Source organism: Rhodnius prolixus, unplaced genomic scaffold (assembly GCF_049639745.1).
Source record: "Rhodnius prolixus isolate KJV_2025 unplaced genomic scaffold, Rpr scaffold_3, whole genome shotgun sequence".
Classification (NCBI taxonomy): Eukaryota; Metazoa; Arthropoda; class Insecta; order Hemiptera; family Reduviidae; genus Rhodnius; species Rhodnius prolixus.
Window position 1 is genome coordinate 20,533,582 of NW_027411603.1, and position 25,573 is coordinate 20,559,154.

The following is a 25,573-nucleotide window of genomic DNA, read 5'->3' on the forward strand; positions in this document are numbered from 1 at the left end:
AGGTTACTCTCATGTTACGTTTAAGTCTGATAAAAATGATCACTACAAAATTGTTTAAAGGCGTTATTTTGACGCGTCAGTTCTTCAAACTGGCTCTTTCACATCTAACATAAAGGGTAAAACAAAACAAAAGTTTTAATTTTTTCTTTTACTAATTTTTTAACACACGAATAACTGTACATTTTAAAAACATTCAACAATACTTGCCTTTTAACAACTATAAACAGCACAATAAAGTGGTTAGTATGGTAAAAGTTAGAATAACAAATGCACCACGTTAATAAAAGTTTATGTTTTTGATTAAATATTGTTCGGCAACCTTATAAGAGATTGGATTACAATTTAACAAACTGTATGACAATGAATGTATTAGGTCCATTAACGATTATTGGGATTAAATTTGGTATTTTATTTTATAATACATTTATAATTTTATAACAATATTTTTAAAGAAATCGCTGGCATGGTTGTAACTATTATTTTTCTTAATATTAGCACAGAATTTAAAAATTCTGTAAACAGTTACTAAAATTTAAATGCAAAAGATATGTCGTTGTTATGACTCAGGCGAAGTAAATCAGTACTTAATAATAATTTAAAATTCCTGATTTACATTATTTTTAGGCTCCATAAAGAATAATTAGATTAATTAGCTCAAAGAATTTTGAATAACAATGTAACAACAATAGCTGATTTTTAAGTAAAAGATATTTAAAAGTTCGATCGCAAAAACAAATTAATTTAAGAAATGAATAAAATGGAAGCAGCAATATTCCACTTATTCAATTTAACAATTTATCAAAAAAGTTAAACAAACATCACGTTTATAGAGAGAAACTTATTCCTAAAATAATTGATAGTTTCCAAAACAATAGGGCTTTTCTATTATTGTAAGATTTTGACAAAATATTATTATTTTTTTTTTCAACACTTATTATCTTTTAAAAGATAGAAATAAATACAATTTTGCTAAATTTCTGAGCAAATTTTTCGTTGATAATCTAAGTTTAGACTGTCAATTACATAGGTCTTCATTTTATTTGCAAACTAAAGATTAGTTTACTTTTTTCTTTTTTTTTACTATTTAATAGAAAAAGCACCATAAAGTTTTAAACAAGTCATCTCAATTGGATTTTTTCTTCACAATTAGGCACTGATAAAGAACGTCAGACCTAATTACATGTTTCATTGAAAGAATTTAACTAAAAAAATTATTCTATTGTGCCCAAACAAAAAACAGACTAATAATTATCATAATTTTTTATTTTTATTAATCTTTCGCTTTTCTAAAGAAAGATAAGGGGTAGTAAATTTAAGGATAAAATATTTAAAAAGTTTATTTAACCTAGCAAATAGACAAATTGTGATATAAAGTGAATACAGAGAAAAAGTACACTTTAAAATAAAACGTTTTTATAAGGTACTAGTTTAAGTTTCAACCTCTTGGTTGCGGTGCTTTGAGGAACAGGATTCGCCCCTTGTCTCAATAATAATAAGATGACATTTTAAGAAGGTAACATTTTAACCGGGCACCGAGTTGGCTCGGCAGGTATGTACTTCAAGGGTATGATGTATCTTAAATCTTGCATTCGACTACCTTTGCACTAGAATTACATTACATGAATGTGTTAATGTGCGAAATTTATAGTTATGTTAGCTACTGGCGTATTCACGGCAACTGATTAGAAACTAATCAAAATCAGGTACAAAGATACATGCATACGGCTTAGAGAAGAGAGTTCTGTGAATAAATTAGCATGAGTATCTTTGTGGTAATTATTTCAACTGCTTCCCCTCTTTCATGACAACATAAAAGATGTTTGCAAATCGAACAAAAACAGGACAACGCAGGATCTGTAATGACTATTTGTAAAAATATCCAAAACTAGGCCTAGCACCTCTTAACTTGTACTGGTACCATTTTTTTTATTTTTTAAGATTTCCCTGGATTAAGAAATATTAAATAAGATTTTATTTGAATATTATGAACATTACACTGAATGATTAAAAATACGTACTTATAAAATTTTAAAGCCTTATTGTTTAGCATGAATTAATTTAATTTAAGCACATACAAATTACAATCAAGGCAGCTATATTTCAACTTCTACAATAATTTAAGAATTAAAATTTCTTTTCTTTTACTAATTTTAATAATGTGGAGTACGTTAAGGCATTTTATATAACATTACCTATAATATGGCACTCTATATCTATTTGATATATAAAAAAGGCATTAATACTTAATGCAAATGTATCCAATGTGAAAATTGAAATCCATTCCTTTAAACAAGGAAATGAATTTATTTCCAGTATAAATAATAGAATTGGTAAGTAGTAAGGTTAACATTTTTTAATAATATAAGACATATATAGTTTACATTAAAACAATTTCTTTTGAACCATTTAACTCCCGAGCTATCTAAAATAAAAATAAACAAAATTATTTTAATGTAATTTAATTTTATTGTAGATCTCAAACCAAAATGCCGAATTAAGCTACATGGGCAACTAATAGCTTGCTAAAGGTTTCTTAATTGCATTTTATAAAAATGAATTTTTTTTTATAAATGTGAGAATTTGTAACATGTAAAGTTTTTACAAGCGCCCTGTTCATTTACAAAGATAGCACCAGTTGGGAGTCCTTAAAATGACATGCCGTTTCACAAAATATGGTGTCAACACTTAAATCTACTTTACGCCATTTTCATTAAACAAATGTGAGTTTCTTTTTTTACATACAATAATAACTAAAGGTATTTTTCCTGGTAAAATATTTCAAATAAAAGTTATAGATTAATATGAATACAGAAAAGATATGCAGTTTAAAAAAATTAGGAGCCTTTTTCGGGAAAATCTGAACAAAACTAAAAAATTCTTTGAGTAAAGTGATCATTTTAGGATTGGCAATTTTTAGGGCAGAAGATTATTAGGGCGTCGCCTTGTCGTCTGCACGTTCCAAGAGTTAAGCTGCGCTATCATAAACTAAGTTATGAAAAACATTATTTTGGACTCAAGAAACCTCAAAACGAATTACCAAAAGTGAAAAACAAAATAAAAAATATCCAAGATCGTAATACCTCATCGCAAAGAGAAAGTAAACTGTAGAGAATTTAAATCTCAAAAACTGATACTCATTTAATATGACGGTATACATTAAAATTATAATCTATTTTGTCGATTTAGGCCCTTCTAACTACATACGTTGCAGGTCCATATGAACTTAATTCAGCATTGGTACAGGAATTAAATTAAATTTTTGAGTGAAAGTTTCATATTTTTCAAAATTTCTATGTTTCATCTTGGAATGTTGACACTTTCTAGTCAGTATTTCGGAATGCTTTCAAAAGTTATAAAAAGTACAAATTACACTTATTTAAAAACAATATCATTAAACAGGCAGTGCAATATGTTTATATAATTAAAAGGCAAAAGAAAAAATTATTGGTCACGATTCTAATATAATAAATTGTCAAGGTAGCTAGAAAGAAATGTGATGAAACTAAAAAATATAATTCAATCTATAAGGATATTAATTTATTATAATAACTACCATTAAAACAATGCTATGTAACATCAATAATAGTAATAAAAGAAAAATAAAGAAAAGTAGCTAAAATTTAAAGTTTAACTCAACAATGATTTATTAAAAACTGATTGAAGATTTAATGAGACAATAGTACTTTTTTTCATCACAGTTCCCTTACAGAATATTGTGAAAAAATATTAAAATATATTTGTTTTTAGCTTTTCAACATTAACTTTTTTTCCAAAAAATGGTAATTATTCATTTGCTTTAGTACTTTCTAAAAATGTAGATATTTGGACAGTTGTACAGTGCCTCTATTAACTTTCATTATTTAAGAACAATTAAATTAAAATAACCAGTTTTGATGTTTATAAGCCATCATTAATAATTATTTAAGATAATAAAATTATTTGGTCCGCAAAAAAATAAAATGGGTAAATACCAATGTTCTGATAAATTTTATATATTATTCAAGTAATTAGACTTAACAATTAACACATATTCAACACGCACATTTACATGGCTTGAAAAATATAAAAAATATATCAGAACGAGGGCATTTACACATTTTATTTGTTATCGAACCAAATAAATCATTTTAAAATCATAGGTAATTAAATTATACCATTACTAAGGGCGAGAATTATCTATATACAAAACATTTTTAAAATAAAAATAAAAAATGTCACAAATAATTCGACTAGGAAGAACATTTGCTTGAATTTACTACATCTAACCCCCCAAAAAAATATACAAAAAACATAGTACCGTCAGCTTTTTTTTCTTCGTTTAAATCTACATACTCTCATGAATATAGTGCTGTCAGTGAATGTAAGCTATTCTTTTTGTGTAGGTACAATTTTTTTGTTTTGCTTTTACTGTCTGTACTTGAAGTTATCCTTACATATCTTCGGGTTATTCATGAAAATATTGTTTGTTAATAAATATCTTTTAAAAATTCAAAAAAAAAAAATTACTTGCATTTTGCCAATGCACAATTTTTAGAAAATAAATAAATTAGGAAGAATGGTAATTAACAAAAACATGAATGACTTAATCGTAATTTTCAGATTCTTGTTGTACAAGTTTAAAACGTCGAGGACTTTTTACACAAGGTGATCCACAAAAAGAGTCCATAAATCTTCCTTTTGTCTGTAAGTATTTTTTGATGTAACGTGAAACAAGCGTCTGTGGTCGAACTTGCCATTCATCTAGTACCTCTTTTGGTACATGAATCTGTCAAAGATGAAAGTTAATGTAAGCTCCAATAACATTAATAAAATTTCTGAGAAACAATACTGAATATTCTATGATATGAAGATTCTCTTTAGTACAAATATAACTGCATTATTATTTTCTGAAGACCGACTCGGTACATATGAGAAATAATTAAAATAATTAAATCTTATTTGGATAAATGATAGATGGGTATTAGGAAGAAAAAAATGAAACTAACAACCTTGGTGACTAAAAGTAGAGTTTTATAAGCTAAAGGAGGGAGCGTTTCAGAGTGGTGGTCCAATCATTTGAAGATGGATGATAATACAAAACCAGTCAGAATTAAAGAAAATAAGCACGCTCTGCAGACTAAATTGCTTTTTACAACAGTTTTGTAAACTTAAATTGTCATTTGGACGTTTCCTAAAGCTTTTTTTTTTTTAAAAAAAAAATAATAATAATTAGATAACTGATTAGTTTAGATAATAAATATGAAATTTTTAATGCCACCACTAGATCAGTAATGTGTTATGCCTGTCAGATTTGGGGGTTCCAAGCCTTTGATGAAGTAGAAAAGCTTCAAAGGTATTTTCTAAAAAGATTGTTTGGACTTTCAAGAAATGTGCCGAATTATGCCTTGTATTTAGAGACGGGATTATCCCCATTGTATTTGTTGACATTGAAGCTGCACATTAATTATATCATTAGAGTGCTCGAACTACCACCTGACAGACTACCATTGATGATGACAAAAGAAATAATTAGCAGGAAAATTTGTTGGTTTAAAGAATAGATACATATATCAAATAAACACAACTGGTCAATCAATTTAGAAAATTTAACAAGTAGTAATGTCCGAGAAAATTTAAATTTTATCCTTAACCAAATTGAATATGAATTTAAACAGCAATTTTTAATTAAAGCTCAATCCGCTATCTACCATACATTGTACTCCCAACTCACTTATAATCTAAACAATAGTTATTTAAAGTTAAAAAATTTGAACATATCAAATTTTGCATTAAAATCAGAACTGAGTCATTGCCATTAAATTATAAGCCCTGGTTTAAAGACAGTAATTTTGTTTGTACCTTGTGCAATCTAAATGCTATTGAAGACTCGTTTCATTTTCTAGCAGTGTGCCCAATTTTAACTGAATTTAGATTAACCTGTTTTAACAGGAGCCAATTAAACAATGAACAATGTTTATTTTATTTAAATGGCGGAGACTGCATGGGTTTGGTTAAGTTTGTTGCAGCGGCGCCCTCCTACAGAAATTTTTTAGTTAAAGAATTTAATTTTTAGTTAGAAGGGGTATATTATTATTAGTGTAACGAGTATGTCTTTTTGTTTATAGTATTTATTTCTTATAATTTGTTATTTTGTCCCATTTTTCTTTGTTTTTTATAATTTCTGGTTTGATAACAGCTTGGCAGACGGTCGAAAGATCATTGTCTAGTGATGTTTTTTGTATATGTCTGTATGTAAAATATGTAAAATCAATAAACGTCTTTATTCATTCATTCATTCATAATTAGATAACTGGACGTCTCTTGAACAACTGAAGTGTCTTCATTTGTCAAGCATTTTGAGAGTATTTATTTCTTTCTTAGCCTAAGCCCATTCTCATTCTTACCGAGCCAGGTTTTTCCAGCCAACATCAATGATCTTTTTAGACTTAGAACCGGGCACTCCACTGGCTGTAGGAAATGGCCTTTTCAACGTATTTAATTATCTCATCTTGTTATCAAGCACTATAGTTCTGTTGTAAGTACTTACGTTAATTTTTGCTTTTGCTTAAACTTGCATATGAAAAGTTTGTAACAAAATCTCTGGAATTTTTCACAATGTTTAAAAAATATTCATAATGGCCACTAAAACAAAACCTTATAGATTTACAAGAAACTTACTTCCCTAAATTAAGTGCCTCAATATCATTTAAGAGCCAAATTTCCAACTTATCTTGTATTTTGGATTATATATGTATAAAATATATTTGCGTTGGGTTAACTTGTTCCGGTTGTAGTTTTATTATTTGACTACAAATATTATGCATTTCCTTTAACTTATTTTATTTTATTGCCAATTAAAGTAAAACAACTACTGTTTTTCCTTACCTGATCACCCTTAAGTCTGTCTACAATTGTAACACAAATAACTGCACTCTTTATGCCAGCATGATGTGTTAAAGCTGCAAAAGCTAAAGATTCCATTTCCATATTGACAACTCCAGATTTATGTACTTTTTCAAGATATGCCATTTTGTCTGCTTCACTAAAATCACAAAAGGCTCCATCTAAACGCCCCTGGCCTGTTCAAACAAAAAAAAAAAAAAAAAACTTTTTAATATGCCGACAGTAACTTTAAAATTTATATTATGAGTTTCAATCGAGCAACTATTCAGGAGTGGCGATAAAAAAGAACAAATTGAGAGTTTTAAGATCACCTTGTTAATGTTTCGCACAATACTTTTTTCTTTAAATTTGTTGTGTTGAGATTATCTTTCATAAATATTGACTAAATAGATATTATTAAAATTTTTTATTAACAAACTCACCTTCGTAAAAGTCAGTTGTGCACAATGTTTTTCCAGTAATTGTATCGTAAGGATCCTCAGGTGAGTGTAATGCCTTAAGTTCTCTTACTAGCTTCTTGTCCAATATGGCAGGTCGTTGAATCAGTTTTCCAAGGACTGGCTACGGAAAATAATTTCAATTAGGTTCTGAATTTGATTTATGCCATGACCTTTCCTTTTTCATTGTATGTTTTCCAATTTTATTTACAGGTCTTGAAAGTTAGAAAAGAAAATTGTCTGTTGAAATTGCACTGGTAAATACATACAAAAATGAGAAATACATGAAACCACTAAAACAAAACTTTGAAATTAGTATTAAAAAATAATAATAAAATAACATTAAAGCAATTAAAAATATTATTTATAGAAAAATTACAAATTTATTTTGGTCAATTTAAAAAAATAAAATAAAAAAATACCTTTAGAAGATTCTTTTTCCATAACTATCGTGAAAAAGAAAATGGATCTAAAATACTTCAGTGTCAATATTCATTTTGTTATGTTTACATATACCAAAATAAATCTCACTGAATTTAATTCGTAGAGAAATATTAATTCATTATCTAATGAGTTAACTGAATGTTTGGCCTTGTTAAAAGAAAAATTGAGCTTTTGTCCCAGCTAAGCCATGCCAACAACTTATGTTATTTTGAAACTGCTTTTTCTTTAAAAATTTCTTTTAGAAATGAACTTTTTAATAATTAAGGCTTAGCATATGTTTGGGTCTGTACTTTAACTTTTTTTAAATTTATTTTCTTATATATATATATATTTTTTTTTTTCACTGTTTAAATATACGTACTTACCAGTTCATAACAAGGGCGCATAAGACCGTCAACAGCTTGTTCTGAGATAACGACAGTTCCTCCTTCTAAACCAATGCCTCCAGATGTTCCTATTCTAAAGAATACTGGATCTTTTACCTTGGCATGATACATAAGTTTAATAACTTCATGTAATAATATACCAACAGATGGAATACCCATGCCATGCTGTAAACAAATATTCACAATGAGTTTATCTTTATTTAAAAATAATATAAATCCAATTTAAAAAAAAAAAAAAGAAGTAATAATATATTTTTTAATGAGGCAATTGTTTATTCTTTTGACCTCATAGATTTGCGTTGAGTGATATTAAATTTTATAAAAAATAATAATTTGCGCACAAATTGATTAAAAAACGAAATACACAACCATTGGTTTTGTTTTCTGAGGCTGACTGAATTCTTTTGAAGTACAAATATATTAAAAAGTAAAGAAGTTACTGACTTATTTTACCCGGCGAACTTTAAGCTGAATTATAAATACATTAATTCATCTTTAGTATAAATTCTTGTTCTTGAAACAGATCATTCTTTGTCTTTAGTCATTAAACAAGAAATTTCCTTTGTTATACTTTTAAGTTGCAGTACTTTATACAGAAACTTTCAGTAATCTTATTGATTACTGTCTCATTGGAAGCAGAAGTTATTTAGGAAAATTGTATTTAAGTACTATTTTGTAGATTTGGTGACAAAATTTTTCTATATTAATTTAAAATCTACAATTCCTAAACCATTTGTCAAAAAAAAAAAAAAAAACTAAGCTGGATCCTTAGCGTTCGTCTAGTGATGTTAGGATCTTCGTGGGTTAGAGATAGTGTTCATGCCAGCAAAAGAAAATTTACAGGGTTGATAGAAATATTGCTTAATTATATCGTAAAAAGAATAGGGCCAATAATATTCTTTTAGGGCAACCAAGGAACTTAGATTAAGATTAAGATTGCTTTAGACGGGCGGTTCCACCAGAAAGGGGAAGGAACGCAGGCAATCCAAATGCCCATTGTTCCCCGCCCACCCCTTATCTTATAAGAGATACCGGGGCTTTAGAGCAACAAATCCGGCTAAAGGTTGCCAGATGCTAATATAATAAACTAATAAAGTAGTAACAGGATACTAAGGAGCATGACGACTCAATCGCCCAGTGCACTGAATAAATCTAGAAAGTTCGTTAAGATTACCAGATGCTACAATCTCGGTAGGGAAACATTTAACCTCCCGAAGAGGAGGAATCTAGTTTTAGAATACAGTTTCATCGGACTCACCACAGCCAGCACAATTTAGCGACTGGATAAGGCCGCATTTGAAAAAATGATACGCTAAATTCGCATGTCCACTCAACACCTGAACCAACTGGGGGATTCGGGACCTGCTAAAACCAACTATATCTGTTTTTGTCAGGCCAAGGATTTCCTTAGCTTGGCGGCAGTCAGTTCGGGATCTCCACCGTTTCCAATGTTCTTTCAAAATCCACTGCTCCAACTCTGTTCTACAACGTCGATGAGATATAGGGATAATGCACTGAGGAGTCATTGTTATCAACGTAGCTCCTTCCTTTGCTGTTTCATCAGCAAGTTCTTTACCCAGAATCCCGGAATGACCAGGGGACCAAGCAACCGAAACAGTATTCAAAGCTCCTAACAAATTGAGAGCAACATGGCAAGAATTGACCGAGATTTGGTTCTTACTAGGAGAGGCCAGAGCTTTAATTGCAGTCTGGCTATCTGTGAAGATCCTAATACCAAGGAACTTACTGGCCCCTGAAAATCACTCCTATAGAAACAAAAATAGTTCTATCGATAAAAAACTGTACAATGAAATAAATCGATTAATTAATAAAAGAATAGCGGGACTCACACTGATGGAGAGAACTGGTCCCACTTTATACATTGAGTACCTGTATGAATACTGGCTAATATCCTGTAGCATTGTCCCAGCTGGCAGTTTATGACCAATCTCGCCCATGATGTAATGGGCAAATTCTTGCATTCTTTTCGGCGTTCCTCCCATACATACAAACTGAAATAAAATTCAAAATTTTAGATTTCTTTAAAAAAAATAAATAAATAAAAATAAGTTCAAAACAAAAATAAAATGTACGTTATTTAAGTGATAAAAAATTAAATGTTCTCAATTATGTAAATTAAAGCAAGCGAAAAACTCTGTTCCTTCTATTTACATCACTTTAAAAATATATAAAATATAAAAAATAAAAAGCTTATTTTAACAAAATTATTCATAATGCAGAAACCAGGATAACTAAACAAAATGTTCTTCATCCTCCAATTGAGTTGGAATTTTTTTTTTTTTTATTTCATTTCACTGAAAAAGCTCAGACACAAATAAAATATTAATTATTTTTTCACGAAAGGCAGAGTTCTTAATTTTCTTTTTACATATTCAATATCGAATTAAAAAATTATATTACTTAAAATAATGATTTTTGTTTTGGAGTTAAGAGGTAGAATACCGCCACTTGCAAGTTCTCTTTGCAGGAGGTAAAAATATTTTTAAATTCTAAATCTAACGATTACATCTAACATTAAATAATTACATTACCTTAACATCTCCAAACATCTCAACCAGATCGTGGGATCCACTACCCAACGCTAGATGGTATAAAATATCCTGATCCATTAGTTCAATGTGTGGATTGCACAATTTCACCGAACCATCTTCATATCTGAAATTATTAGATTTCTGATAATTAAAAAGTTAAGAATGTTAGTATTCTTGTTAAGTAAATGATAGCTAATTTTTGGCACAAATGAGGGAAATAATTACACAACATTTAAGTTCAATATTAAAGTTTTTCAGAAATCGTTACAATAAAATTTTTTAAACATTAGACGTAATGACTATTCCGTTAAAAGTTAGGCAAGATTTCAGAGAATATTTGATTAACTGTAAAGTTTCTGTATATTTAAGTGAAAAAGTGTACGGAGGAATCTGTTTAGACTTGACAAGCAGGATTGGAGGAATACCCATTGGTTAGTATTCTCGACGTGGTACCTACTTAGCTGATCAGTTCCGAAAGAGAACTTCAAGATTTATTTCAGAAAAATATTCTCCACCATTGTTGTCATAGCTGTGATAAAGTTTATTTTTCAGTTAAAATATTCGAATTGTTTATTAGCCTAGAACAATACGTTTTTCTTTATCTGAGATTATAAAACAAGGATACCAAAAATGTCTTATAACATTAAAAGTTTTTTTTTTTTTTTGGCGCATCGACTGCTGTGGTCATTAGCGCCCCTAATCGTTTTAAGTTTCTCTCTTCTTTTATCCACTCGAGCTGGGTCGGCACGCGGTTCCTTTGGGCTTCCACATATTGCACCTTGCAGAGCAAGGTATTATTGTTAATATTGTTATTGTTGTTAAAAGTTATTGTTGCTATAGCTTTAGATTTAAACTTACATTTATTAATGAAGAAGTTTACACCATTAAATTGTTAATGAATGGTTTATGTGAACATAGCATACTAGCAGAAACTGTAATTAAAACTGAACTTGATTTGCTAAGTGCATTATTGATACTGTTATTCGATGATTGAAGAAAATATTTGTTTATTTCAAAAATTTATTGATTTCATAATCATTTTTTTTCCATTCCAACGCATTTTATTTATTTGATGACGATATTATAACCTAACACACTTCACAATAAATATCTGGTTTAGAGGACATTAGGCTTCGGTCATGTTCGCTTTTCAGCCCCAATTAGGCACCAACATATTTCTTTTAATTTGGTGACATTTTTGTTATTTGATGATTCATGAAGATGTGGAAACAAATGATAAACAAATTTAACATAAAAAAATACGAGTGAATTAACAAATTTGACACGTGACGTCACAGTGAAAGTACAAGATACTCACTTCTGGTCCTTTCGTTCTCTCTCCGTTTTAGGAAACATAATGTTTGGGCGGTTTAGAAAAGAGTATGACCAGACGTAAGTATCAACTCTTTAAAAAGTTCACTTTTTTCAAACACAAGAAATATTTAGCATCATATCTGAATAAAAGCTTAAAAATATGTTAATATTAAAAAAAAAATACTCGCAAAAAACTGCCGTGAATAGATTAACACAGTTTATCAACCAAGTAATTTTGAAATTGTCAATACGATAACCCTTCAAACAGACCGCGCAACCTAATCAAAATACATACGTATATAAAAAATAATAATAATAGTAAGGATAACACATACAATTAAATAGCCTTCATTTGTATAAATATTTGTTATGTGATGATTTCCTAGTTCATTTTATTTTATTTTTTTTTTCTTTCTTTTAACGATGGATAATTTAGAATAATAGCCAAAATTCACGGAAGACTTTTAGCTCAGTGATTAGCGAAGATTCCAGATCGTCCAACTTAGGTTTTCTTTTCCTAAGAGCCACGTATACCTCCTAGTGTTGTTTTTAACGAGAGAACATTATCAGGAAAAAAGCTCAGGGCGCCAAGAACCTCATCTGTTATTTTTTTTAAAAAAATTAAGTCTTGCTATTTATTTGTTGGAACCATTTGTTTTTTCTCACTTATTTTTGATTGATTTTTTGTGTTAATGTGTGTAAATTTAGAACAAATGCCAATAAATAACTAAATGTAAATTTAAAAAAATCGCCTTAGATACCATTCTCATCCAGGAATAATGTATAAAATGGAGAAAATAATAATACAATAGTCCGTCTAGTTTCTTTCCGTCAATATCTGAGGTCATTGGCGCCCGGTGCTTTTTTTTCAATTCCCTGCCGGCCTCCGTTACAGACAATACTGACCATCACCGGACAGTGAACTATAAGCTCCTAGGGAAGAGCTCTTTCATTGTTTACTTTGACAAAACACACTTCAGAAACCAAAGAATACTCCCTCATGATTATACCATAAGAAAGAGTTTTTATAAAAATACCTCACAAAATTAAAAGTTCTTACTTTTACAAAAATTAATTAGCTGAAAAATGAGAAGTTGCCATCTATTTACTTATTAACAACGCTGCTAACTAAAAAGAGAAATCGTTTTGCATGTTACCGAACGCGGTGACATACAGCATTTTTGAGTAAATTCGAGCCTGATATTAACAAATTTATTAAAAATCATCAGATTTATCCTTCACATTAGATTAGTTTTAAAATTTAAATTGAAATGTTTGTTTTAATTTGAATACAAGTTTTTCTAAATATTATTTTTTATAAAGTTGCTTTTTATAGCTCTCATTTGAAATTTTCTCAGTCGCATTTAAAATGTAAGTTTGAACTTAGAAACATATGGTACGCTATAATTAAATTAAATTAATGATAGTGATTGTGATTTTTAAGATGTAGTAAAGTAAAAAAAATTTAGGAGGCGCTAGAAAATAATTGATTCTCAAAGTGGGCAAAGTGGGAGAATCTCTGATCTATAACAATTACTTTTTCTAAACCCTCCATCGGGCGCATTTAATCTGTGAGATGTAGAGGGCATTTTCTTATTGATAGAAAATCAGGTATTTCTTAGAATGACTTATGGCCCTCAGTTGCTTTCCTCTATTACTTTCTTCTAACCAAACGTCCTGTCGATGGTGTTACATGGTCTTACTTAGCGTCCGCGTAATCTGTTGCGCCCGATGGGTAGAAACATTTTTCAGGTTTTCCCATCAAAAACTCTTACAAAGTAAGTACCATCATTTATGAGACAGTTTCCCATTCATTGATTATTTCTGCAATGAGTGTTTTTTTTTGTAGAATAACATTGAATAGAAGAAAGAGTAGGAAATTCAGACTCTGAACAAGAATCTTTTTTTTTTAGAAGATCATGATGCGGATGAATTAGAGTTGGGTATGTACAGGATAAAGTAACCAAAGTGTCGGTTAAGTAAACCTACTTCTAGAGTTAGGCCAGGAAACCATATTTTATTGTGTTTGCCAGGTGTAGTTGGTGACAATAGGAATACAGAGTGTACAGAAACGTTCGGAGATGGCTCGTGGTCATTTTTTCGCTCTTCTGAACAAAGCGGACACCAATACGAACATAGAATTTCTTGGATAATAATGCTAATAAACTATGGCTTATTTAAAAAAAATGTGGCAAAAAATTTGGCACCGCCAAATTAGGGATTTTTGTGATTTTTCTTTTCACGTTAATTCAAGAAAAATTGAAATAAACTGACATTTTTCGTACGTTTTCAATACATTTTTGATGAAATTAACACATATTTGGTCATTAATCTCACAGATTAGTTGCGCCCGATGAAGGGTTTATTCCAAATTTATTATGAATCAATCAAAAGCTGTTTTTGTTTCCCTTAACAGCTCAAAAGCCTCTTTCCTTATTAAAAGAGGTGCTCACAGATGGTTATTAAAATTTTTTATTTAATATACACAATGATTTATACAAACATTCCAAGATTACTTAGAGAAAATTAAAAGAATCACATTAACAATAAGGGTTACCACCACACTCTCATGGAAAAATTCTATACAAATTCATTATGAATATGCACTGTAGAATGTAAGAACAGCATTTTGGTGGCCGTGGATGTATACGCTGATTAACCAACACTAATGGAATCTAATTTTACCTAAATTTATTTAAAGTACATTAGACAATTGTGTTTAGCGTGCAGATTTCAAGTAACTCTGTAATCTATGAGAGTTTTTAAACTTGTCTAAGAGTTGGAATTTCAAAAATAATATGAACAGTCAATGAAGGGATAGGGAAGGGATTAGCTATGAGGTTAGCATACTGGACTCCCACGCGGAGGTCCCGGGTTCGAATCCAGCAGCTGACCCTTAGATTTTCTCTTCCTAGGAGCTTCTTACAGCTCACTGTCCGGTGATGGACAGTGTTGTCTGTAACGAGAGAACACTGTCCGGAGGCCGGCAGTGCACTGGAAAAAGCTCCGGGCGCTAATAACCTCAGATGTTGATGCGCAAAAAAAAAAAAAAAAAACAGTCAATGAGACAATTACATTTTATATTCCATACAACAGGAAAACCTTTCTTTTTAATTCATATATTTCCAGAGGTGGGTTTAATTCTTAAACTCTCTTAGGTGCGCCAGTGGCCTATCATTATGTAATTGCTATAAGAATTGCAATTACATATAATGTTAAGCTCCCCTAAAAGAGTTATATATTTAGTGTATCAAGTACGTTGCTAAATTTTTATATATTATTTTTACAAGAAGTGCAGGGCCGGATTTAGATGAAAAGAGGCCCTAGGCTATTCCACTTATGAGGCCCTTTCACCCCCCTTTTTTAAGTTTATAAATTGCAAGAGAGATAATAAAATACATCACTACATTGATATACATTTAGTGTTCACTGATTTTAGAATAATGCAATTTTAATTTTGCTAACAATTTGAATGTAGGCCCCTCTTGATCTTGAGGCCCCAGGCTGAAGTCTAGTTAGCCTATAGGAAAATCCGGCCCTGAAGATGTGCAATGCCCAGTTTTATGTGACTATCTGGACACGTTGGTATATCTTAAATTTTGACCCAAAGCAAGCAATCATATACTTGACAAGATTTATATCGTTGACCAGATTTAATTATCATTCATTAAAACTTATTTAATACACATTTCGCCTTTGAAATAAAAAATATTGTGACGTTACTTAACTTGTATATAAGAACAAATGATGTCACAGGATGAATGAATCTAATGAAAAAACATGATTGAATTTAATACGTCACGAAAAGAGAACGTTTACTTATTTCACATTGTGCGAATTGGAAATAGTTGCTGAAATAATTGTTCAATTATTTCTTACCTTACAATAAATAATAAATTCTCAACAGGGCTAAAAAAAACATAAATCCATGTTATGAACGAAGTTCAAGCATAAAAAAACCCCGCAGAAATCTATTCTCGGTTTATTAAACCCTTCACCTTGAACATGCATGCACTGACCTCACTCTACTAGCAAGGTTGTTCTTAGTAACTAAGATATCCGCATACCTAAGTCCAGTGATTCAATTTCTTATAATGTTCATTGTGATAGAAAGAAGTACATCCTGTTCAACACTAAGAAATAAATATATTAAAACAATTCGAAGCCATCGAAACTGTATAAATTGAAACTTTGAAAATTTACAGCAGATTTTTATCTAAATTTTTTATTTATATATGCAATCACGCAGTTTTAATCATTTACAGTACTATTTTATTATTGTTTTATCATTTACTAACATTTAAAGAAAGAAAAGTCCCGCAGGCATTTTGCAAAGCTAAAATATTCCCATTTATAAAAAGGGAAACGAACAATAATGAGATTTCAAATTGTAGGGAGATTTTATACTCATACCGTATCAAAATTATTTACGGGTAGTGTATTGTATAGACTATAAAGTTTGGTATGCTGAAACAAAATAATTGTCGAACATCAAAAGAGTTTCTAAAAGGGCTATTCAGCTACAATATTTTCAACCTATTAATAACAAAAGTTGATAGTAAAATGAAGAAGGTTTACTGCTGTTTTATTAACCTTAAATCGATATTTGGTCCGTGGGGTCAACGGACAATAATTTATAAATTGTATGCCATAGAAGTATCTATAAAATTTTATTAACATCTTGAAAAAGGCTTTTTATGAATACCGAAAAGCCGGTTTAATTTTTTTTGCCAAGGTTGGCACAGTCAAAGCAAAGATGTCTGCTTTATGTACAATGTTCTCTGATTTTTTCTTCCTTTTTATTTCAATGTACTATTCCCTGAACATCTGGAAGATAATGTTTCCCGAGGAACTTTACAATGTATCACCCTTTATTTATGCAAGATCACAAAGTATTATTAAGCTCCAAGCGAAGTCGCCAGGTCCGAATCCAGCTGGTGTTTTCTTTTTCTAGGAACATCTTACAGCTCCACTGTTTGGCGAAAAACAGATTTGTTTTAACAAGATCAAAACACTAGTATATTGCTTTTTGGAAGATATTTTTAATTATTTATGCAACAAAACTGCAACCAAATTTGTAATTAATAATTTATTGTTATTTTAGGTTTAAGAGTGGAATTATCTTATTTACTCATTTCAAGAATGTTAACATTATTAGTCACGAAATGCAATAATTTATCTACAGTTCTTCAAGGTGTTTGTTTATTCTAGTATCAGAAATTTGTTTACAGATAAGAGAATGGTATACATTTATTTTAAATCTATTTATTTTTTTGCATCACACAATTAGTCATTTGTTTCAGAATAAATTTATTATCGTTTACTTTATCTAGCATACGAATTCAAGCCATTAATATTAATTAATTTTATTATAGCATTATTCTGAGAATAATTTTAAGAAATCAAGGCTAAATAACAGGAAATAATTTTGCCTAATGCTCAAAAAAATAATTTTCATGAACAATTGGAACATTTAAAGGGAAAAACATAGGTCATTCGATATTCAGCATTAGCCCAATACAATTTAGATAAATTATTGAAATCAGGCCCATCAGGCTCTTAAAAATATCTTTTAGATTTAGATATCAATTTTATCATCGCTGCTGAAGTTAAATATGAAGTTTTCCTATTCTATACGGTGGTGTGCACCACAAGTCTAATATGTGTAATGAGCATAATGGACGGATCTTTTTTTATAGATTTAAGTTTTTTTAAAGACCAATAAAAAGATTACACTGGTGAAGCATCATTGAATATGGCTGACTTCTAACTTCTTTTCTGAGGCTTAGTGATCGATTCGCTCTAATATTTATAGGTTTTTTCTTTTTTTGAAGATAATAATTATTAGAAAGACATTTCGCCCTGGCCAAAATCATTCATTGTCAACCGGAATCGACAACGAATAGTTCATCAATTATTTTACCTCATCTATCGTTCAGAATAATATATTTTGTTGGCAAGATTGTTTATTAAAGGATCAGAAGAAGTAAGGAAATCCGACTAGATATTCGAATTAAATTTCTTGAAAAATTCTCTCTTTAGCTGAGGATATCACAACTGTTGCAACCCTATTTAAACAAAATGATGTTCACAATTTATGGTTGATTGCATGACAGAAAATTATGCAATTAATACTCAAGAAAAGTCTTACTGTTTCCCCTTTTTCCATAAGTGAATAGAGGCTTGAATTGGAATCATGCTAACGGAACCTGAGTTATGCCTTTAATAAATAAATGTATAATTATTTATTACCAATGTAATAATTGTAAAGAAATATATTTAACATAATAAAAACAGATGTAGAGAAATTAAAATAAAGATTTGATGGTTTTTGATAGTATCTTACCCTGGCCCTGCAAAACAAAATATTTCAAGGAGAAGAAGAACGACTGGATTTTTAGAGGAGAGAACGCAAGGTTGAATGATTTCTCTTTGAGCAATGTGACCTGCAAGAAAAGGATTGGAAGACTGTCAAAGAGAACGGTTCGGCACTTTAAATTAAGGTTCACTGATTCTCAAGAAGATGTTAAGAAAGGATCTAAGAGGGAATAATATTGTTAAAACCATATGGATGTATAACTATGTGTGTAATATGGACTCCTTGGCTTTTGACTGGTACTTGATGGTAGGAAATGTTGGAAGTAGTTTCACGATGGGTCACAAACTCTCATGGAAAGGTATTAGTATAATAAGCGAATTACAAGAAGTACAAGTTCCCAAAAAACTTAGTAAAGATGAATGGCTGATTCCCATCGATTCCTGAAGAACCAGCTGCAATTAAAGTTGTACTCTTTATTTAGGAGGAGAGAAATGGAATTCATGGCATCTGAACATTATAGATTATAATGAAAATATTAAAAGTTTCGCAAACCTTTCATAACAATAAGAAAGACAGTAGCAATCTATCCAATTATTAAAAACAGGATACTTCGAACCAAAATGTATTCGCATGAATATTAAAAGAAGACACTTTCTAAAATCACTCTCTACACGGCAGAAACTTAAAACCCAACTAAGGAAATTTTAAAATAAGCTAATAACCTTAGATGTAAACTACGTTACACAACCACGATCCAAATTTCAAAAAAATAAATTCAAAACATGAGCTAAAATCCAAATGCATACATGCATGGAAGTGTACATTATTTTTAGGATTCAGCTAACTCTTCAGTTTTGGCTAGTTGTAATTAAGGACAATTCTTTTTTGTACACAAAAGACATTTTTTTACACAAAAGAATTAAACCAGGTATTTTATTATTATTATTATTAATATTTAAGACGCGACAACTTCCAACGTGATTGGCGCCCTTAGCTTTTTTTTCAGTGCACTGCCGGCTTCCGGACAGTGTTCTTTCAAACACAGACAACACCGTCCATCACCGGACAGTGAGCTATAAAAAATTCCTAGGAAGAGAAAATCTAAGGACCAACAGCTAGATTCGAAATCGAGATCATCGCGTGGAAATCAATACACTTAACAATAAGATAATTCCTTACCTTATTTAAACTAGTTAATGTTTAAATTTTGTTTACTAATAAAGATTGCTTACAAGCTGTTTTTATTTTAATTAATATGATTTTCTAATAATAGTCCTTAATACACAATTAGCCAAAACTAAAGAGTTAGTTGAATCCTTGAAATAATATAGACTTCCATCCATGTATACATTTGGAAATCAAGTTTATTATTTCTCATTTAATATCAACCTTACCTTTAATCAAACGTTAATTCGATTTATTATCGGCTAAATGATTGATTAATGCCTTTTCTTCACTACTGAAGAAAACATTAGCTATTTTTTTATCGATTTCCTTTAACTAAAATGCAAACTCCGAATTGTAAAAGGATATTTAGTGCCAAAACAGACTCTCTGGCCAGTGTAGGCTTTCTGGTAAATCCTCATATTATTTAATCTAAAAAAACATATTGATTCTCACTGCATTCATAGATGGTAAAACTGTCCAGTAAAGAGAAATGGCTCTAAACGGAACTTACCTTGACGCGGAACCATACTAAATTCAATTTTCACGTAAAAAACGTTTTATACAAATCTGATAGACCCTTATTACAGATTAGTTAAAGAAATTCACTAGTTCAGGTTTTCAAGAAAATCCGCATTAAAGGTAACACGATTTTTATTAATCCACTTTTCATATGTAACATAAAACAGTACCTGCATTAAAATGGTACTTCAAAGATTTTATGGGTAGAACTAGATTTTAAAAATATAAAATTAATTTTTCTAAACTCAAAAAATTGAAAAATCTATTTGGAGGTTATGAACGTTAGGTACTCGTATCCCAAATGCTCGTTGGTAGACCTAAATGAAATATTTAAATTTCTATTCGAGATAACTTGCTTATTTACCCACAAAATATACACACACAAACCTACAGACGATATACATATATACAGGGTGAACCAGTAAGTATTGTCAATAGGCCTACAGCATGTAGTACATCTAAAGTGGAGTTCAATGACGTACTGGCCAACTTAATATTTTCCCCTGTTCTTGAGTGACGTCACTTTAATTTTTTTTTCTAAAATCATTACTTTTTTCCAATAAAAATGTTATTACTCAGAAAGTTTTAGTCCGAATTCGATTCTGATGACACGGTTAGAAAGACAGATAAATTTTCTAAAAATTGATACCATTTTGAAGCATAAGTTATTCTCCAAACAGCCTCAATCTTCCTCCGAATGCTGAAAAATAAAAGAAATCGAAATTTTTAAGAAAACTCATTAGGCTCTTATGTGATCATTTTCAGACCTAGGTGCTGGCACTTTTTACAAAAGTTTCCTTGTCTAATGGGCTTTCAAACGGTATATCATTTTCTAGGATTCCTTTTATCTTCGTATGAGAAATTGCGTTTGTTTTGCAAGAAAACGTGTTCACGAGCATACAGCAGTGATATTGTATTGTGTTGTTTACTTCATAAAACTCTTGGGGATGGAGCTGTAGTCAATTTTTAAAGTAGATTCTCTTAAAATAAGGTAGTCTAAGGTTACTTATTGCACATAAAAAATGAAATAAAATAAAAAAAATCTAAACTGAAATATTTGACAAAATGTTAGATTTTGAAACTAAGCAAATTAGCCTTCGATTATAAAAATAGCACTTGTTTAAAATATTTTCTAACATTTCGTCAAATATTTCAGTTAAGATTTTTTTTTATATTATTTTTTTTTTTATGTGTAATAAGTAACCATTGACTACCTTATTTTAAGAGAATCTACTTTAAAAATTGACTACAGCTCCATCCACAAGAGTTTAATGAATTAAACAACACAATACAATATCACTGCTGTATGCTCGTGAACACGTTTTCTTGCAAAACAAACGCAATTTCTCATACGAAGATAAAAGGAATCCTAGAAAATGATATACCGTTTGAAAGTCCATTAGACAAGGAAACTTTTGTAAAAAGTGCCAGCACCTAGGTCTGAAAATGATCACATAAGAGCCTAATGAGTTTTCTTAAAAATTTCGATTTCTTTTATTTTCCTAGGTTCCGGTGGAAGATTAAGGCAGTTTGGAGAATAATTTATGCTTCAAAATGGTGTCAATTTTTAGGAAATTTATCTTTCTTTCTAACCATGTCATCAGAATCGAATTCGGACTAAAACTTTCTGAGTAATAACATTTTTATTGGAAAAAAGTAATGATTTTAGAAAAAAAACTTTAAAGTGACGTCACTCAAGAACAGAGGAAAATATGAACTTGGCCAATACGTCATTGAACTCCACTTTAGATGTACTACATGCAGTAGGTAACATTGACAATACTTACTGGTTCACCCTGTATATATATATATATATATATATATATATATATATATATATATATATATATATGTATATATATATATATATAGAGAGAGAGAGAGAGAGAGAGAGCGAGTGAGTGAGAGAGATTAAAGGAAAATAAACCTATTTGAAATCTCAGAAATTGTGAATCAACAAGTAACCATTTAACCAGAGATCGTTTCCTTATTAAGTCTTGTTAAGCTGATCAGACAACAATGGCAGAATAAAATCTTATAATTTTTAAACTTTTAGCTGATAAAATAAAAAATCTAGTTTAAATAATTTTATTTACAACAAAAAAAAGAAAAACACCAAATTAGTCTTAAATTCTGGTAAATTATAGTTTTAAAGTAGAAAACCTTGTCTTTCTTTTATGTTCCTCATGATGATTTTCATAGAAGATGTTATCCATGTCAACAATAAAAAATAAAATAAATAATCAGCGATAACTATTATTTTGCACCACTATTCACTTCCAATATAAAGATGAATGTTAGCAACGATTGGAGTGCAGTTATATGAACAACATTCATGTAGAGACATCTAGTGAGAATTACACCAAACTACATTTTACACGGAAAACCCTTCCAAAAGTTCTAAATATGAAATTCATAAATTATATTTTATCTCTGTAATTACTCAAGTACTTTTTTTACCTTATCAACACTATTAAAAAATATCGCATGATATATTATGCCGTATTAGATCATATTAAACCGTCGAACAAATGGTTTATTCAACTCAGCTTTTCAGGACCGATAGGATAAAAAAGAAGAGGGTTATCGCTTTGACATGTTTTTGTTTTATAATCCGTAAATTAAGGAAGCGGTATGTTGTCAAATCTGGTTCACTTCATGTGGATGGGGAAAATAGAGAATTAAAGGAATTACCGTCGAGTTTAAAAATAAGCTACTTTTTTTTTTGGCAATACTTCGTCATCGCGTTAAATTTTGTCCTAACCGCAATACTGCCACCTTACGAAGCGAAAATGGGCAAAGTCAAGGAAATGGGGTGATTTGCTCCTAACTGGGACAGCAATCCCTTGAACTGGTCTAGGGTGAGTAACCGGCCTGCGAGAATCCAGGCTCCTCTTCGAAGTAAGTAGACTTTCCTGACTAACGCAGGCCTGGAACCGCACTTACCTTCCACGGAAAGCCTGCGAAGTTGCTAATTATTGAAGGAAAATATCCTTTAATTGGGAGAGAGGGTCCCCTTTTCTGGGGATTCTCCGGAGAGCCTGGATAGTTACCAAGTATTGAAGAAAAATACACTTTTATCTATAACCCTCTTCCCTTTAATTTCGTGATATTCCTCAGAACATATGGAGACCAATGAAGGGGTGTGCTTAGCACAGAGGAGTAGTAATCCCTCCCTACCTGTCGGTTCAAGCAGATGGTCTCTATAGAATCTAGTTCAGTTGTTTACCGCCTGAGGTCGCAGTAAAGCCATCTGAGCGATCTCATTAAAACAGTAGGAGCACTATTGATGAGTTTGGAGGTAGAGCAGAATACTCCGTAACAAAAAAAACAGAACTTTTTCTTTGTGAGAAAAAATTAAATAACTCAGGGATGCTGAAAATGGAATATAAGTGTTGTTTTATAAAGAATAAAGGGCATGTATTTGCGAAGAAAAACCGCAGCTGCATAAAGGGGTCCAACAGCAGTCAATCAAAAGGACTGTTTTAAATATTGAATAATAATAATAATAAATTACTAAATTTTCAACAATACGTAGAATACAAGTCCTTCAAACTTGTTTACTTTTAGAAGAATAGGTACACAATTTAAAATAATTAGTTTTTCAGCGACGTTTTGATTTTACTGGAAATCATCGGTGCTACAATGCCCAATATTACCTGCATTGGTGCGACACTGAAAGAAGCAATTAAATAATGCATATGGCCCAATACTTATTAAAGAATATTAACCACATTTAATTAACTGTTACTAAATAGATTTTTATTGTTATAATTTTAATCCACTTTAGTTTGAATTATTTTTTTGTATTACGTTTACTTTAATTTCTAGACTTTTTGAACTGCAGAAGATGCAGTAAGTGCTATACATTTCTCAAGAAAAAAAAAGAAGTGTTACAGGCACTACTTCCCACGGTCTCTTTATTTCGAACCCTAGTAGCAAATACTTTGTCTCCCCCTAAAACGAATGAGGTTCTAGATTCTAGGGGCAGCTATTTCCTTGTACTTGTCTCTTCGGGTAACTAAACACAAGATTCTGGTTTGAACCCAATTACATGACCTTTCTCAAGGTCTAACTTATAAATTTTTTACTTGCTCTGAATATAAAAACATCTTTAATTCTTATTCAGATTGTTAAGCTGCACATTGCGTCATAATAAAAATTAGAGGGAATGTACCTCTCCTCTTATCAGAACGGTATAAAACAAATTTTATATGTATATTAATAAAAGTTAATTATCCACAAGTGGGAACGCATTAACAAAGTTAAGAGTAAATCGTAGTGCGTATTTTCAAAGTAATAATAATAATAATAATTAAAAAAAAAATGGATTGTGCAGAAAAATGGAATTTTCATTAAATTTAGGTTGTAGCAACCATAATGCCAGTAGTGGCAGTAAATCAGTAATCTCAAAGTAGGAGTCGGGATTCTGTGTTGCCTACTAACGGTTATCGTTAGAGAATTCAGCGAATTATTCTTTTTGCTACTAGTGATCAATTACGGTAAAAACTCTTATTTTAAAAGTTCATATGAACGTATAAGAGAAATAATAATGTTTTATGAGGGAAGGGATTAGTTATGAGGTTAGCGTATTGGATTCCCATGCGAAGATCCCGGGTTCGAATCCGCTGCTGGCCATTAGATTTTCTCTTCCTAGGAACTTCATACAGCTCACTGGTCGGTGATGGATCAACCATCAAATGCTAAAGAAATAGTTAACAATAATTTTAAAATACTAAGCGTGGTCATATCTAAAATTTCTGTGATTAAATTCACAAAAATAACAGTTACCGCCGGCCCGAGTTTTCTTAATAATTTTTAAAGATCAAAAATCAAAGAGCATCTTAACTACTTAAAAATTTCTATTCCCAAATCGTTTTTAAAAGCAAAAAATTTCTATTTAATTAGCCATCGATAGACTGCTCAATCATTGGAGAAGTGTATTTGATCAAATAATCCAAATCTGTTACTTCTCTTGTGATTCACCACAACATCCACCTCTTGCAATAAAGAATTTAAATAGGCAATCACGCGTAACTAACCCTTCCCTTCTTCCGATTTTTTGTTTTTGACTTTTTTTTTTATCTTCATCGCTCTCTTGGGATAAACTATTCGGATCTTTGATTTGCATAAGCATTACGTAGTGGCAGAATTAAAAACATAAGCAAAATGAAAAACTTACAGAAATTCGTCCAGTTCTTCATCTGCTCCGTTAGACATTTTGCGATTCATTTTCTTGCCAGTTCGTTAAGAAAATTTGTAGAAATTAAAGTTTACTTATTATAAATAAAGGAGAACTCTTTAAAAAAAAATGCAAAAAATTGAGAGTTTGGTATTAAAATAAGTTGTTTCTCATAAATTATAATACATATAAGTTTGAGCTTATAACGTTGGAACTAAGGCTTCCGATTCTGAGAGAATCCAATATTTCTAAGGGTGGAAATGTTCTGGAGAGGGATGTAAACACATGACATGCGCTTTCAATTTATTCATTAAATTTAATTTTTCTCTCAATTATTGCCAATAAAACTCATGATGACTTTTCATAAGCAA

General features: G+C 30.4%; 1 protein-coding gene and 1 long non-coding RNA gene across 5 annotated transcripts; one reads left to right on the forward strand and one right to left on the reverse strand.

The window, feature by feature from the left end:
- Positions 1–133: 133 nt before the first annotated feature.
- On the reverse strand, positions 134–25,465 carry LOC141452173 (uridine phosphorylase 1). Of its 4 annotated transcripts, none has more exons than XM_074124086.1 (7): positions 25,203–25,465; positions 10,702–10,825; positions 10,000–10,161; positions 8,129–8,314; positions 7,305–7,443; positions 6,865–7,058; positions 134–4,765 (listed from the first exon to the last, which is right to left on the reverse strand). In XM_074124086.1, exons 1-7 carry the CDS (start codon positions 25,250–25,252, stop codon positions 4,583–4,585), a joined length of 1,038 nt encoding a protein of 345 aa, XP_073980187.1. In that variant the 5' UTR covers positions 25,253–25,465; the 3' UTR covers positions 134–4,582. The 4 variants fall into 4 exon arrangements, with proteins under 4 accessions (XP_073980187.1, XP_073980186.1, XP_073980188.1 ...); XM_074124085.1 differs by lacking the exon at positions 25,203–25,465 and adding an exon at positions 22,184–22,330; XM_074124087.1 differs by lacking the exon at positions 25,203–25,465 and adding an exon at positions 12,020–12,152.
- Positions 13,472–17,273, forward strand: LOC141452179 (uncharacterized). Its single transcript, XR_012457263.1, has 3 exons — positions 13,472–13,793; positions 13,865–13,958; positions 17,120–17,273. It is a non-coding gene; the product is annotated as an uncharacterized lncRNA (long non-coding RNA).
- Positions 25,466–25,573: the final 108 nt, after the last annotated feature.